Genomic DNA, 15,049 nt, shown 5'->3' with positions numbered 1-15,049 from the left:
AATACACAACGAAATGGGAAAGAGAACGTGCGAATCAAAGAAGCCTCTTAATTCCCAGGCACGTGCTTAGACGGGAACAAAAGAAATGTAAATTGGGTCGAACACGCTTGTACATGGACGTAGGCGTCTAAAATCCAGAAGTAATTTGGGGCATTTTCTATAAAAAGGGACCTTATTGTCGATGGCGCTTACGCCGCACAGCGCCGCTCCGCATTGTATTTATATCGGACCATCGTTTATAATAGCGTAAGCGCCATCGACAATAAGGTCCCTTTTTATAGAAAATACCACATTTAGTGCTTTCTGAAATTGGCTAAAATAATAGTATTTTTCATCACACTTGCTCGAAAATAATCTTATTTCATGCAAGACAAAAGCCACTGAAGGACAGAGGCCTATATTGTTCCCGCGGGAGTTATGAAATCTGAAAAACAAAAGCTACAACTCACTCGTGCTGAGTTATAGTTTTTTTTTATTAGGTATGTCAATAATTTGTACGGACCATGTTGGTTTAAATGAGTTTTACTTTGAAAATAATGACGTGTATAAGTTATTTACACAATTTTCAATTGTGGCTGAATGTCGATGGGTATGTGCCTTGCGATGCCTAAACTGCCAAAAAATTTCAATATGGCGGACGAACGTTTGCAATGTCACCGTATTTAAGTCCGGTAGTAACATAGACATAGTATAGTAGTTATAGACATGAAAACGAGCGACCAGGGGTAAGAGAAAGACATATTCATGTATTGACAGGTTAATGTATGGCAGCATAATCCTTTTTCTCTTTCACTCTTATAAATTTCGGTATTTCGCCATCGCCTCCTACCTATGCCGCCATAACCCGACCATGGAAAAAAAACCCGGTCGGTGATAAGGACAAAGCATGGCACTATTTTCTCTTTCCTCTTATAGGAATCGCAATAAGACTATCTTTCTCTATCAAAGAGGAGTGTCAGGCCCTTGATCGTAAACGTAACGAGCAGGTGTGTGCCGCCATGTTTGACCAGCTCAAAGGGCACGTTCGTTGACTTGTTCCCTTTTTACCTATCCTAGATAACTGGGTGTACAGACACAGACAGACACATATCCCTGACTTCGACTGTACACTCACTTGCAATAAAGGACCTTTCATTTTTAATTTAAATTCAAGTAATTAGCACAATCGAAATAGGAGTAAAGGTCGAAATCTCTAAAACAGTCCTGAAATTTGAAATGTGCGTAAAATCGTCCCTAATTTTTTAACGATTTTCATGTAAGTCATAAAAGGACGTACTACAACCTTTTGTTGACCCTCTGTCATCAACTTACATATGTGTACCAAACATTGCAACTCAATTGGTCCAGGGGAAAGGGGCGGCGACCCTCGCTCTGGTTCTTTCCTTGTCCAAAATATATCCCTGGCCATTCAGCGAAGTAATTTGGTCCGGGGGATAATAAGAGTGGGGGGTAATATTGTATTTGTTGTCATTTAGTTTTACTTTTTCGTAGGTTTATTTTAATTTATAAGTAATTTGTATGTTTGATTGTTACTCTAGTTTAAATTTTATATCATACCTCCCAGAATATATATTATGTTCAGCTTTATTGGTCCAGTAGTTTCAGAGCAATATGGTTGTGACAGACGGACAAACATACGAGTTTCGGTTTTTCCGTTGGATACCTCAAACGGTCTGAAAATTTGTAATAGTGAAGGATCTTTTCAAATTCAGTTATACTAAGTGTGTGAAAGCGGGTTGAACCTTTTTAGCGACTTCTAGGTAGTTACATGGACGAAGACTAATTTTAAAATAACATGTTATGCAAAAGAAAAGATCTATTCTGAACACTATTGCAAATAGACGCGGGAAAATGATTGGACACTTTATACGACACGACTACTTCTTTAAAACTATCTTGGAGGCGCGGATAGGAAGGAAGCGGGGTAGAGGAAAACCCAGACGCAGCTTTTTAGATCAAGTGAAAGAAAAAGTAGGGGTCGTGTCGTATCAAAAAGTCAAAGAGCTGGCGCAGGATAGGGAAAGCTGGAAGATACTCCACCGACAAAAAAATAAACTCTTAAGTTAATGATGATGATGCAAAAGAAAACAATAGACCAAGCTATCTGTTTGAAAAGTTTATGTGCCATAAAGGCTGTCGCAGTCACAGGTAAATGTCAAGTTGCTCGTTATTTAACCATGACTTGTAATGAGGTCGGGCGCAGCTTGTAGAAAACAGTTGGTTCAGCTTTTTAGTACCTACGGGATACTCAATTCGTCGGGATCTTTGTTTTTTTTATGACAGACAAGGAATTTGACTTACTTTATGTACAATTTCGTACCTTGCTACAGTGACAATTAATATGAAAGCCACTGGCGATCTCAAATTATTGTCACTGATAAAGTACGAAATGGTATAGACATCAAATTCCGTGAACGTAAGAACGTAACCGTCTCTTGTGTATATTTTACAGTTAGTCCTAAAACTCGGTAACTGATTATGGAATGGAGAACTATATTTTTGTAATCTAACATGCGCAAAGGTTTTAGCTAAGTTTTTAACGTATACCTAGTTCAACAAATCTCCTTGGCAATTCAATTGGTTACAATGGCTACCCTGCCCGTGTAACGGAGCCGTTTGGGACGCCTACGATCCGACCTTCCTGTCCTTCTAACTAATTTAGTAAGTGGTTAAGTACAAATCCGGTTGAAAATAAATTCAAAACAGTCTGAAGGGAATTAATGATTTCAATTGAAAATTGGGGTCGTCAACCGATAACGTGTGATTGAACATTGGCAATTGAGTGAAATGAGTATCGGGAAAATTGAAAAGGGCGGAAATGTGGTTGTATTTGTTGAATCTTATCCGTTAATGGAACGTTTCATGTTAGAAGTGTTGTAGAGAGATCGATACTAATTTATGTACTTATCTGTTTTGTTGAAGTTAATATTATGTGGCTTTCCATCACATGACGGCCTTAAAGGGACCTTTTTATTTGAAATTCCAACAGAAATTAAAATAGAATGGTCCTTATTGCTCATGAAGCATGGAAAGCCACATACCTATAAAGTATACTCGGATTTTACTGAATAATATACTCTAATGCAATACCTGCAAGTGCAAGTACCGAATTACCGATTTAGGTTCTGAATTTTTTTTAAAATACGTTTATTAACGTAATATTTATCTAATTATTTTTTGATATTTTTCAAGTGATTGCCGCAGGTGGCGCAGGTACAAGGTATAGTAATACCTATGCTTAGTTACTTAAATAACTTTTAAGGACCACGCTTCGTTTAAATGTTGTATTTTATGTCTGGACTTCAATGACCTCATCCAGAAAACTTTGGCAGAACTGAATACAGGAACAGCAGTGTGTCAGCCAAGCTTGTAGATCTTCTTATATATGATCAAAGATAGATATAACTCCGTAATAGATGGATACAGTCTAAGAAAAAAAACATGCCTCGAAAATCAAGAAAATTTGATTCTCTTTCAGAGGGCGCTACTAGTTTTGGCCTACTGTCGTATAGATGGCGTTGACGGTTTCGTTTGTTATTTAACAATTTTAACGCATATCAGTGAAAGAACATGGGTCAAAATCATAAAAATAATTAATGCAAATAAAAAAAATCATTTATCTATATTTAAATATATTCTATCGTATTTTTATAAATCTTCATTTTTAGTTTTAAAGTGTGTCGACAGATGGCAGTGAATTTACTGGGGTTACAAAATTTACTATGACAGTACCGCTCTAGTATAAGTTACTCTATGATATGATCAAATGGCAGCCAAATTATGGAGCGGTGTTTTGGACTACGCAGATTCGGGCCAATAAATACACGAGTTATGACTTATCTTGTTTACACGGGGGCGTCGATCGCGGCACGCGCCGTGATTTGTATGGCTTTATGAAACACGCTTCACCTAGACAACTTCGAATAGAAGTAATCTAACAGAACTCGTCATTTGACTTCCGTCTGTCGAAGTTTAAGACAAAGAAAAGACAGATGGAGCCAATAAATACACGAGTTGTCAATATCTTGTTTACAGGTGGCGCCGATCGCGTCACCTAGGCAATTTTAACTAGAAAAGTAACCTAACAGAAGAAGGGGAAAAGACAGATTTTAAATGAGGAAACCTAGTCGCACTGTAAGAGAAAGTAACTATCAAACATAGTAATTAAGCAAACATTGACATTGAATTTATCATTGTAATTATTTATACCTCATACATGTACGAAATTTGCTCTAACCAATTATTAATTATACATTAATTCAAATATTACACAATAGCATATGCATGGCCATAGTGTAAATGTAATTTAGTAATAAGCTAGATATAAGACAATTTGTGCGCACTGACAGGGTGTCATGGAAGCTTCCTGTATAACTTTAATAACATCCCATGTACATGACTTTACAAATAAACATCTTATCTTATCTTATAAGATTACCAAAATATGCAACGGTTTCTCAGGCTACACATCAGGGAAATAAATTGTCAATTATCTTGTTCACATGAGACGCCGATCGCGGCACGCGCCGTGATTTGCTTTGCCGTGTGTGTAATAGTAATAAATTATACCTGAAGGTTGGGAACTCATGGCTTAGCGCCACTCGCGCATTTTATTTCAAGATTCATAGATTTCGTTTCTATTACAGTGATCACTAGATACATGATGCTGATCACTAGATGCAGTCAGCTGCAGAGAAAGGTGACCCCCCCTGCAAACAAATTTCTATGCAGGGGGTTACACTCGTAACTTTATCTATATACCGTTGAAGGTAAGAGCTTTAATCCACTTAAGGAAGATTTTGTAGGACGGAAGGAAGGCATATATAATAATTATTATAAGTATTATGACAAACAAAGTATACTGATATCTAGAAGTAGGAAAAGTATTATAAAATACTCTCCCTCAATTGTCAGTTTCTCTCTAAAATTCAATTCAATCAATCAATCGTTAATTGATAACAAGCGTTACACGTCATTTAACATTTCCTGTTTAGCACACTTTACATACAATTATAAATATGTCATATTCATGAGAAATAGGATTACATTAGACTTATCCAATTCAATTGTCTCTTTCTAAATTCTGAATGCGAGAAACGCGGCGGGGGACTTTGTTTTATAAGTTGTACTTATAGAATATAGATATGTTTGGGTTTCAGGTAAAGCATTTTTTAACAAAAAGACACATCTAGATCGTGATGTTGTCCTTTCTAATGGTAAAAAAAAAACGAGGTATAGCTAATAGTGACGGGTCGTCGACCTTATAGGAGATATAACTGCTGACCCATTATACATTACACCTACACGTAACACGCTTGGTTATTACAAATCTAATTATCTCGAGATACGGGCTAGCCCATTTATGCTTAGGGGAACATACAGTGTTAGTTACGTTTAATAAAAAAGCCAAAATGTGACCGCGGCCGGCAAAACGTCCCACTTTGTCGCCTGCCATAAGGAGGCCTTGACAGGTTATTCGAAGTGGGACGTTTTGCCCGCCGCGATCACAAATACTTACGTATCATTGTCTGTTTTTTTTTTTAAATAAAGATCTGCCCATTGGGACGCTCATTTGTTTATTTCATAGAAAAGCGAGTTAGGGACAGGTGAGAAAAAAATCGGTGTATTCCGATCTGTCCCCGCCGGGCACAGATAGGAATAGGCGATTCATATAAATCATTCCCACTTTTACTCGCCTCATATATGGCGGCGATTACGCGGGGCGAGACAAATGGGAATACACCAAAAAAAAACAGTTGTTGCCACTGATAACCTGAACATTACTTGAGCAGGTTGTCTTATAATAAAATCAGCGGCAAACACATTGAAAGCATTACAACCGAGTTAAATTGATTCACATTGAATAATAGAATAAAACCTTATAATGCCTTAACCTCCTGCCTACTCGTATTTTTAAGTTGAACTATATACAACATACATAACGGTGGTCTATGTCCTATGGGTAGGACAATTGTAGGCACAAGGTTAAAGGTCAAATAAGTCTGAATAACATAACGTTAGGTTCAATCCTCTAGTACGCAAGTACTGCATATTGCATTGCAGTCTAACCGGCCTTAGTATACTAATACAACGGCCAAGGAGTTCCGAAGTGGGCCAAGGATCTTTGTGGCAAATCGTTCATGAAGTTATGAGCGCAAACTTCATAGGTAAGTTAATAATGTATTTAGTTAGTTCACACAGATATCGATATATAATGCGTTTAACAACAGCGCGAGGTCACATAGGCTACGAAAGCATCTGAACACTACTGGGTTGCATGTTGCATCCTAATTCAGGAGTCAGAAAACTATTGATGATAAGTCAGTGTTAGGAATGTCAGAGCCACAAAAGTTGATATTCTCAATGTTAATTGTTTGGGTGTTATGAAGAGTCACAACTGCCGGCCCAAAGAGCCGCATGAGGCTCGCGAACCGCGGCGGTTTACCGATACCTGTCCTACACTATTTCATATATCAATAGCCTAGTTTATTTTAAGTCTTATAATATAGGTTACATGAATTTAGTGTTATAGATTAGTTAGTTTATTTTATTTTAAATTTTACTGTATATGGTTATTGTCATTTGTTGTCCCAATAAATACCTACTGTAGCCTAATTCCACCTCTAAAAAGTCAAAAACGTTCGAGAGAACTGGCGTCTGTTATATGTATAACTTACAAAAGATTTTGATACATTTTTCTAAGACCTTCGTTAACACCTACAAGGGTACCTACAAAAATAAACTTTCAAGTGCGTTTATTTTATGATGTCTACAGGAAATTCTTGCATCACACATGCAGATCATACTGGACTTATGTATTACGAGAAAAAAATCGTGCACAAAAGTCTGAAGAATAAGGTACAAAGAATCAATTTTATAACAATAAAATTTACGAACGAATAAAACTTCTACGAGCATAAATTTATGCCGTGTCGCCTAGTTCCATAAATCCTTGGTGAGAATCCTTGAAACGTGCCCCGCTTGCACTAGAAAATAGCTAATAGCATAGAAAAGTTATATTCATGAATACTTAAATGCAGTGAAAAACTTAATTTTACCTAATAAAATATTATATGTTTCGGACATGTGATGTGGAGGGACGTAAGAGGAAAGGCAAACAAAAAAGTGGATGGGCTATGAAAGAGATGATATGAAAAGAAAGCAGGTGAATGATGAGATGACGAACGACAGAGAGGTATGGAAGAAAAAGACATGCTGCGCCAATCCCAAGTGAATGGGAAAAGTTCAACATTGCTTCACCATGCCTGTTCATTGACACATATTACATTCAACAGAAACGTAAAAGTCATGTGACTCAGAAAATCAGGCGAGGCGTATGATATGAATCATGAAAACAATTAGCCGAGCAGTTTAAAATAACTGGACAATGTAAACGGTGATTGGTATTAATTGTATGAGAACAATACAGGCCAGTTGTTAATGCAACCAGTCTTATAAGTTATAACCTAACAACATTTTCAAATACACTTGTAAGTGAAATAAATGAAGACCTTGTGTTTTGTTCAGATTCACAATTAAAAGTACAGTTAAGCAATTTAATTTTTGCGCCCTTGTCAACGTAACAATCAATACAGAAGCCCCTAATAGAGATCTCATATTATTGTCACTGTGACAAGGTACGAAGTGGCATAGAAATGTACTGAATACATTAAAATGGGTTATGTTGTCCATGTTGTGTTGTGTTGTCCGGGGTGTGTTGTTGGAGAGACTAAAGCTCACAGACTCCGTTGGTTGGGCCATCTCGAAAGAATGGATGAGGATCGGAACGTGAAAAGAGCATACCTGGGCCGCCCAGCAAGAAGACGTCCTATTGGACGCCCCAGGTATCGCTGGTGCGACAGGGTAGAGGCGGATCTGCGCGAGCTTCGAGACACCAATTGGCGAGAGGTCGCACAGGATCGAGAAAAGTGGCGCTGTCTTGTATCGGAGGCCAAGTCTCATTTTGGGTCGCTGAGCCAACGGAGTAAGTAAGTATGTTGTCCATAACGCGAAGCTGCAACGCAAAGAAATCAAATTCATTGACCGAACTTAAGACGCGTTTGATAGTTCGACGAGCATGGTAACCAGTGTCATAACAGGTCATGGACTACCGTAAAACGGGGTCACGGGTAGTTTTTCCTGATTTTCTCTAAAATAAGCGGGCTTAAATTAAAAATACGTATACAAAATTGAAGACCCAACTAAGACTCACAAAAAAAATTACTTTATTAATAAAGAATTGAAGATAATTGAATTCATTCTTAAAATCGAGCTAGAAGTTCAAAATCGTGTCTATTCATCCCGGTTTACGGTATTCAACATACATCTTTTTATAACAGGTGTCACAGACAGTCCCCTATGCTGAGGATGCATGGAGACAGAAGAAACAGCTTCTCACGTGGTGCTGTAATGCAGCGGCCCCAACAGGGCAAAACTTCTCGGATCCCCGAGAGACCTCCCGGAGGTCCTACTCAACATCAAAGGTTTGATAGGATTCCTCGAAGAGCTGGGCTGGCTGGACTAGCCGATGGGTAGACTGACGCAGACAAGTAAGAACTATTTTTAAAACAGAATACAGGATGTCTTTTTCAAATCGGTTTTCAGTTTTCACACTTCGGTCATGTTAGGTGATGTATTCGTTTTTATTTAAGAACGTAGTCAATACCACTTTTTTATTAAAGAATAGCTCACTTTATAACAACAACTTAAGCAAGTAACAATGGCCAAGATAACGAGCGAATTTATTTTAATCTTTAAACAGTCATAATTATGCTCATAGCAGGAAGCAAACTAACTGCCGCTCTAAAATGAACTTTATATTCATACAAATAAAGATCGTATTACCTGGATAGTTTACACCTCATTATAATTTTTCGAGACAATCATCTGCGTAATCTTGGTTTATAAATTATGACTGTTAGAATTTAATTTATGTGAGAAATGTCATTAACTTATATCGTTGAGAAAACTTAGCGGCAACTTTGTGCTTATGTTTAGCAAATAATTGTATGTATATTTCCACGAATAATGATGGTCAGTTCTTGCGTCATGCCAATGCACTAAGTTAAGATCCCACTTTTTGCAGAACGACATAAAAATATTTGACTCTGTAGTGACTTTTACTCATACAAAAAATGCAATACTACAACTATTGTCCACAAGTTCTATACCTAATTAAGCATGAATATAAACTTGGATTATAAATTTAAATATATTTAGCACTAGAACTGCGTTGTTCAAATAAAAACCACATCTAAACGAGGATTTTCAAGTTGTTTTCTAGCCCATAGTTACGGTATGTAATTTCGCTCTGTCCGTCATTATCTCGAGCTGCTGATATATATACCTATATAGGAGTTATATGTAATCTGTAAAATAATATGGATCTGTTACTGTATTATTACTTAAATACTGAAAGATAACCACCTACGCTCAACCTCGAAATTTGAAACATAATTCAAAGGATTTTTGTAATTCAAGTCCTAAGTTAAAGTTTTAATGACTTCGCGGAAAAATTGTGGGCTGAGGCAAGTTTTAAAATAATTAAATTACACCGCCTTAAAAAGTATAAATTAATACAAGCTTTCCGTTGACCTTACGAGACCTTAGTGTATAAATAAAAGGTTAAAAATAATGATTTCCCTTATGTTTGGGAAGTTATGTTTATTTCTTTAAAAAAAATATTGAGGTTTGAAGTGAGTCAGTTTTACATTTTCATGAAAATGGAGAAAACTGAGGATCGAGTTGTCATACAGTTTTAAGTTTAAAAATGAGAAAACGGTTTTGGGGATAAAAACTCAGTGTTTGGTTCCCTTTTATACATTTGCCACTAAATACAAGTAGGTACATAACAAATGAATAAACTCAAACCACTAGTTAATCAACGTGTAAACAGCCGCATAAAGGTTCATAGTTAATTAGTTGTGCAATTAATTAACAAGGTGCAGCAACTTTCCGCACGTGCTCTCCTATACGCAATTGTGGAACCAAACACCGCTTCATGCGATTCAGGCACGTGGCAGGTTGCTGGGACCTCGTGATTTTACGCTTTAAGCTTTATCCGTGTACTAGTTTAGTTAACACGTGGCGCAGGGCGTTCTTCTGTAACGCTGCGTCTTACGTAAGCGAACAACTCGCGAACCACTAGCTTAACGGTGAAGGAAAACATCGTGAGGAAACCTGCATACATCCGCGAATAAATTCAAAGGTGGTATGTGAAGTCTCCAACCCGCATTGGGCAAGCCCTCTCGCGCATGAGAGGAGGCCTGTGCTCAGCATTGGGACGTAATATTATAGGCTGGATTATTATATTTACCTTTCAATTTGTCTTGCGTTAGCACATACTTTTTGAAATTCTAACAGCTAAGAAATCTAAGGTCTGACCAACCAAATAGTTTAGATTAGACATCTTGTCCAAATTCATAACCCACTTTAGTATAATCGGGGCTAAACTTACTGAGATTTCAAGCATCTTAGAAGATAAATCGCAATAAATTGGGTTATTTATACTGTTGTGTAACTTCGGCGGCCATTCGGAAAATAAAAACCGCCTAAGCCGATTTATGCCGTAACTGCCGTAAGCTCTCAATATAACATAGATCTTGGCGATCTTGCAGTGTATTTAGCGTGACAAAGCCAGAACCGCTTCTTTAAAATATTGTTAAGAGGTGTTGTTAAGGTTGGCTAATAAGGTTTCAGGTTACTTTCCGTCCATATGACTGTGCCAAAATCGATTTCAAGAAGACTTTTGGACCAATTACCGACTTACTATTAGGCGTAAGAAACCTCATAGTCTGCCATCAAATATCCGAGCCGTATGGCCGAAGGCCCGAAGCGTTCGGAAGGTTAGTGCTCTAACGTAGAACAACAAGTGTCTGAAGACCGAAGGCCCGAACCGTCCGGGAGGTTAGTGGGCAAACACAGAACAATAGTACAAGTGTGTAAATGCGAAGGCCGAAGGCAAGTAGCAGTACTGATAATTCCGCTACTTGACGCTAGATGTCGACAAGGAAAATAATAGTCTTTTTGGTAATAAAACTGATGTATGGAGTGAGCAAATGTCTACTTAATTCTTTTTTAAGATCAAAGGTTGAAAATATCATAAAAAGTCGTTATCACGGGGAGTGATACGCATACCAAATTTCATTGAAATCGGTTAAGTAGAAGTGGCCGAAAAATCGATTGCAAGATTTGAAGCACTATGTATACAAAAGGTATATACGGGATACGGGGTCAAGCTAAATAAAACCGTTTAATCATAGGGCCCTCCACACTCATGCGCGAACCACGGCGCGAAACCGCGAACACGAGTGTGGAGTCTAGTTCGCTAATCAGCGAAATCGACTCCACACTCACGTTCGCGGCGTCGCGCCGCGTAGTCTGATATCATCTGTTAAGAACTTGCATACATTTAAATCGTATTATATTGTGCACGGCTTTCCTATTCTGAATAACTCGTGTTGTTAAAGATCTACTGGATATTAATTTATCCGAGGTAACCGATATCTCATTTTGTCGATATCTGAAACGAGATAGAATATGTATTGACCTTTACAGTTGATGAGTTCACCTGCAGTTTGTGGAAATTGTTTTGTAAATGTCGCGAGGTGAAGTTGTAGCAGATGTTTGATAGGGAACCGTCCCTTTAGGGCGTCTACTAGATGGCGCGCAGGGTTCGAAAGGATAATTATCAATTATAGCTATCTTGATAATTATCGCGATAGTTATCGTGATAATTATCTCGATAATTATGGTGATTTTTATGCCTGATAATTATCGATTTGATAATAACCTAAAATTTACGAAGATTCTAGGACGAGATTTTAAGATTTACTAAAGAATTCAAAGAAAATAAATATAGCACCATCCATACCTGTGATATTTATTCGATATTTATCGGATAAAAATCGCGATAATTATCAAAGACTATAATTATCTGGATAATTTCGAACCCTGATGGCGCAGTTGCAAGTACTTACTCAAAACATGCTAAAGAGCCAATCGCTGGTAGACTTCATTTCGTTCACAATATGCAATAAACCAATATAAATAATAAGCACACAGAAAAATAATAATAATTAAACTAAAAGAACCAAAAAGACTTACAGGTAGAAACCATGGAGAAGTCAAAAGTAAACTTCGTAGTGACACACGAGAATCGTCGTCAGCTCCTGTAAAAGAGAGAAAGTAAAAATTGTAACCAAAAAAGAAAAAATAAAGGAAACACGAAAAAATTTGAAGAATAACATAAGTTAATCAAAATCAAAAGGAGGTGCAAAATAATAAGTATAAAACAACAGAACTTTTAAAGATTTTTACGACTACCATGTTCCGTATATTTCCCCTAAACCATAGAGTAACTTATACTAGAGCGGTACTGTCATAGTAAATTTTGTAACCCCAGTAAATTCACCGCCATCTGTCGACACACTTTAAAACTAAAAATGAAGATTTATAAAAATACGATAGAATGTATTTAAATATAGATAAATGATTCTTTTTATTTGCATTAATTATTTTTATGATTTTGACCCATGTTCTTTCACTGATATGCGTTAAAATTGTTAAATAACAAACGAAACCGTCAACGCCATCTATACGACAGTAAGCCAAAGCTAGTAGCGCCCTCTGAACGAGAATCAAATTTTCTTGATTTTCGAGGCACGCTTTTTCCTTAGACTGTATCCATCTATTACGGAGTTATATCTATCTTTGCCCTAAAGTCAGCCATTAATAGTAGCGGATGAAACAACTCATCGAAAGTATCTGCCACCCTGGGATACTTTATCCAGGCGCTTACTCTTACTGCTGGAATTAATTCCACGCAGACGAAGTCGCGGGCAAAAATTGCAGCAAAGGGCAGTGATTTCCGAGGCGCTGCAGTAGCAAGGCAGCCCCATCACTAGGACATCATCGCTAGGACTATGTTGGAGTTGGCTCGCACCCGCTGAACCAAGGACGCGGTGCGCAGTATGTGCATAGTGGTATGAAAACACGCCGTGTGCGCTGCCGCGAACATTCCCGAGGCGCTGCAGTAGCAAGGCAGCCCCATGTTCGCGGCAGCGCACACGGCGTGTTTTCATACCACTATGCATACTGCGCACCGCGTCCTTGGTCCAGCGGGTGCGAGCCATTAGCTCTAACATTGTCCTAGCGATCATCGCGGACAGACTGGACTGTCCTTACATCACGCACTGCCGTGACAGGCATGTAATTAAGACTGGGATAGGATAGGGACTTAGTGTATGCATTAAATTTCTATTGTTTTTTTAAAGCTAGTTAATTAATAATACTGCATTGACACCCAACTTACATATTACGTATGTCAAGTTTTAGCTCAGTCAAATAATAGAAAGTGGGTCTAATTTAGTTTTACATGATGATTTAACCCGACATACATACAAACATTGCAAGTTAAAAAAAGCTTGTAACATTGATTGTTGACGACCTGGGGCCCGTTTATCAAAAGCTTGTAGCTTGTAATACAAGTGGAAGTCCCTTTTTGACAGCTTTTGTTGCCCCTGTCTGGCCTAGTGGGTGACCCTGCCTAATATGAAGCCGATGGTCCCGGGTTTAAATCCTGGCAAGGGCATTTATTCGTATGATGAGCACGGATATTTGTTCCTGAGTCATGGATGTTTACTACGTATTTAAGTATTTATAAATATTTATACACGGAGGCTAAAAAATAAGTGCATTCCCGGTGCCAGGGAGGTTTTGGAATTATACTAAGCAACTTTTACTATGAGACCAACCCCGAAATCGCGAAAAAAATTTGGCTGTTTCATAAATTTTAGCTAGTACATTTTCTATGGGAGGGTAAATTGTTTTTTTTGCAATTTCCTGATTGGTCCCATAGTAAAAGTGGCTCAGTATAATCCCAAAACCTCCCTGGCAACGGGAATGCACTTATTTTTTAGCCACCCTGTATATTATACTATATCGGTCTAAGTACCCACAAGACTTAGTCAATTGGGTAACATAACAATGTCCTGTAAAAAAAAACAGAACGTGTCACCGGGGCCGACATGTTAATCATCAAAAACTTGGTAACTCAATATTTTGTTTTAAATTTTTACGGTAAAAACACGGAATGTTCGCGTCTCCGCAATCTAAATTTAAATCCGTTTCATCTCTGCGGGCGACGATGCGTCCGGATGCCATGGGGAAAAGAATAAAAAGAAAATGTCCAACCACATGTGGTGCATGGAAGCGTAATGCTATAATCACGTCATCCGAGTGTGCGAGAAATAAAGGAAATATCGTGTGTTTATTATACGAATGATTCGGTCAAGTTATCTAATGAATGTATAATTTACAAGTGCTACAAAGAGGCAACACGTCGAAATTGGTGCGCCGTAGGCCCTCAGAGCACCTAAGTCCAAATCACTATAATTTAAACTGCTAATGAAAAAAATGCATATTTTTATAATTTTTTATCTTATTTTATCAGAAAAAGAGTGCGATATGCGATGCGACACTAAAATAAAATATATTTGCAGAAGAAATTTCTACCGTTTTATATTCGTATATCAAAGTTTTGTTTAGGTATTAATAATAAAGTCTTATAAAAAATGTTTTAGAGATTATCCGAAGCTGAAACCAGCTTAAAACAAAACTCCAAGTGTAAACAGTTAAAACAAACAAACAAACAAAACAAGACCCGCAGCTGACAAACATTTGCGCATTTACCCAAAGGGGTTAAGTACCTCTACAAGTCTACACAGTACACATACATACCATAGACATAGTATATACAAGTAGTTATAGACGCGCCACCGAGCGACCGGGGATAAGAGAAAGAATATTCATATAAAATTTGGGCAGCATAGGATTTTTTCTGTTTCACTCATAAATTTCGGTATTTCGCCATCACCTAAATATAATGCCACCCGGTTGATGATAAGGACAAAGCATGGCACTATTTTCTCTTTCCTCTTATAAGAATCGCAATAAGACTATCTTTCTCTATCAAAGAGTGTCAGGCCCTTGGTACATCTACATACCGACTTACGAACCGCTTCTTTAACCTAGCCCTATATAGTGGCTT

At 37.7% G+C, this 15,049-nt stretch overlaps 1 protein-coding gene and 1 long non-coding RNA gene across 3 annotated transcripts in view; both read right to left on the bottom strand.

The window, feature by feature from the left end:
* LOC134748928 (uncharacterized) overlaps window positions 1-15,049 on the bottom strand; it is a 448,425-nt gene that overhangs the window by 239,816 nt on the left and 193,560 nt on the right. The gene's annotated exons all lie outside the window — the stretch shown is intronic.
* The window catches only part of LOC134748693 (tumor necrosis factor alpha-induced protein 8-like protein), a 68,784-nt gene that overhangs the window by 24,020 nt on the left and 29,715 nt on the right, over window positions 1-15,049 (bottom strand). Inside the window, exon 2 of one of the 2 annotated variants that reach the window (XM_063683461.1) lies at window positions 12,106-12,170. The exons of the other annotated variant lie outside the window; for it this stretch is intronic. Within the exon in view, the coding sequence (XP_063539531.1) occupies window positions 12,106-12,118 (13 nt within the window). The 5' untranslated portion in view covers window positions 12,119-12,170. The remainder of the gene's footprint in view (window positions 1-12,105; window positions 12,171-15,049) is intronic. 2 annotated transcript variants of the gene reach the window in all.

Source organism: Cydia strobilella, chromosome 17 (genome assembly GCF_947568885.1).
Source record: "Cydia strobilella chromosome 17, ilCydStro3.1, whole genome shotgun sequence".
Taxonomy (NCBI): Eukaryota; Metazoa; Arthropoda; class Insecta; order Lepidoptera; family Tortricidae; genus Cydia; species Cydia strobilella.
Note: the sequence above shows the minus strand (reverse complement) of the source record. Positions and strands in the feature narration are given on the sequence as shown.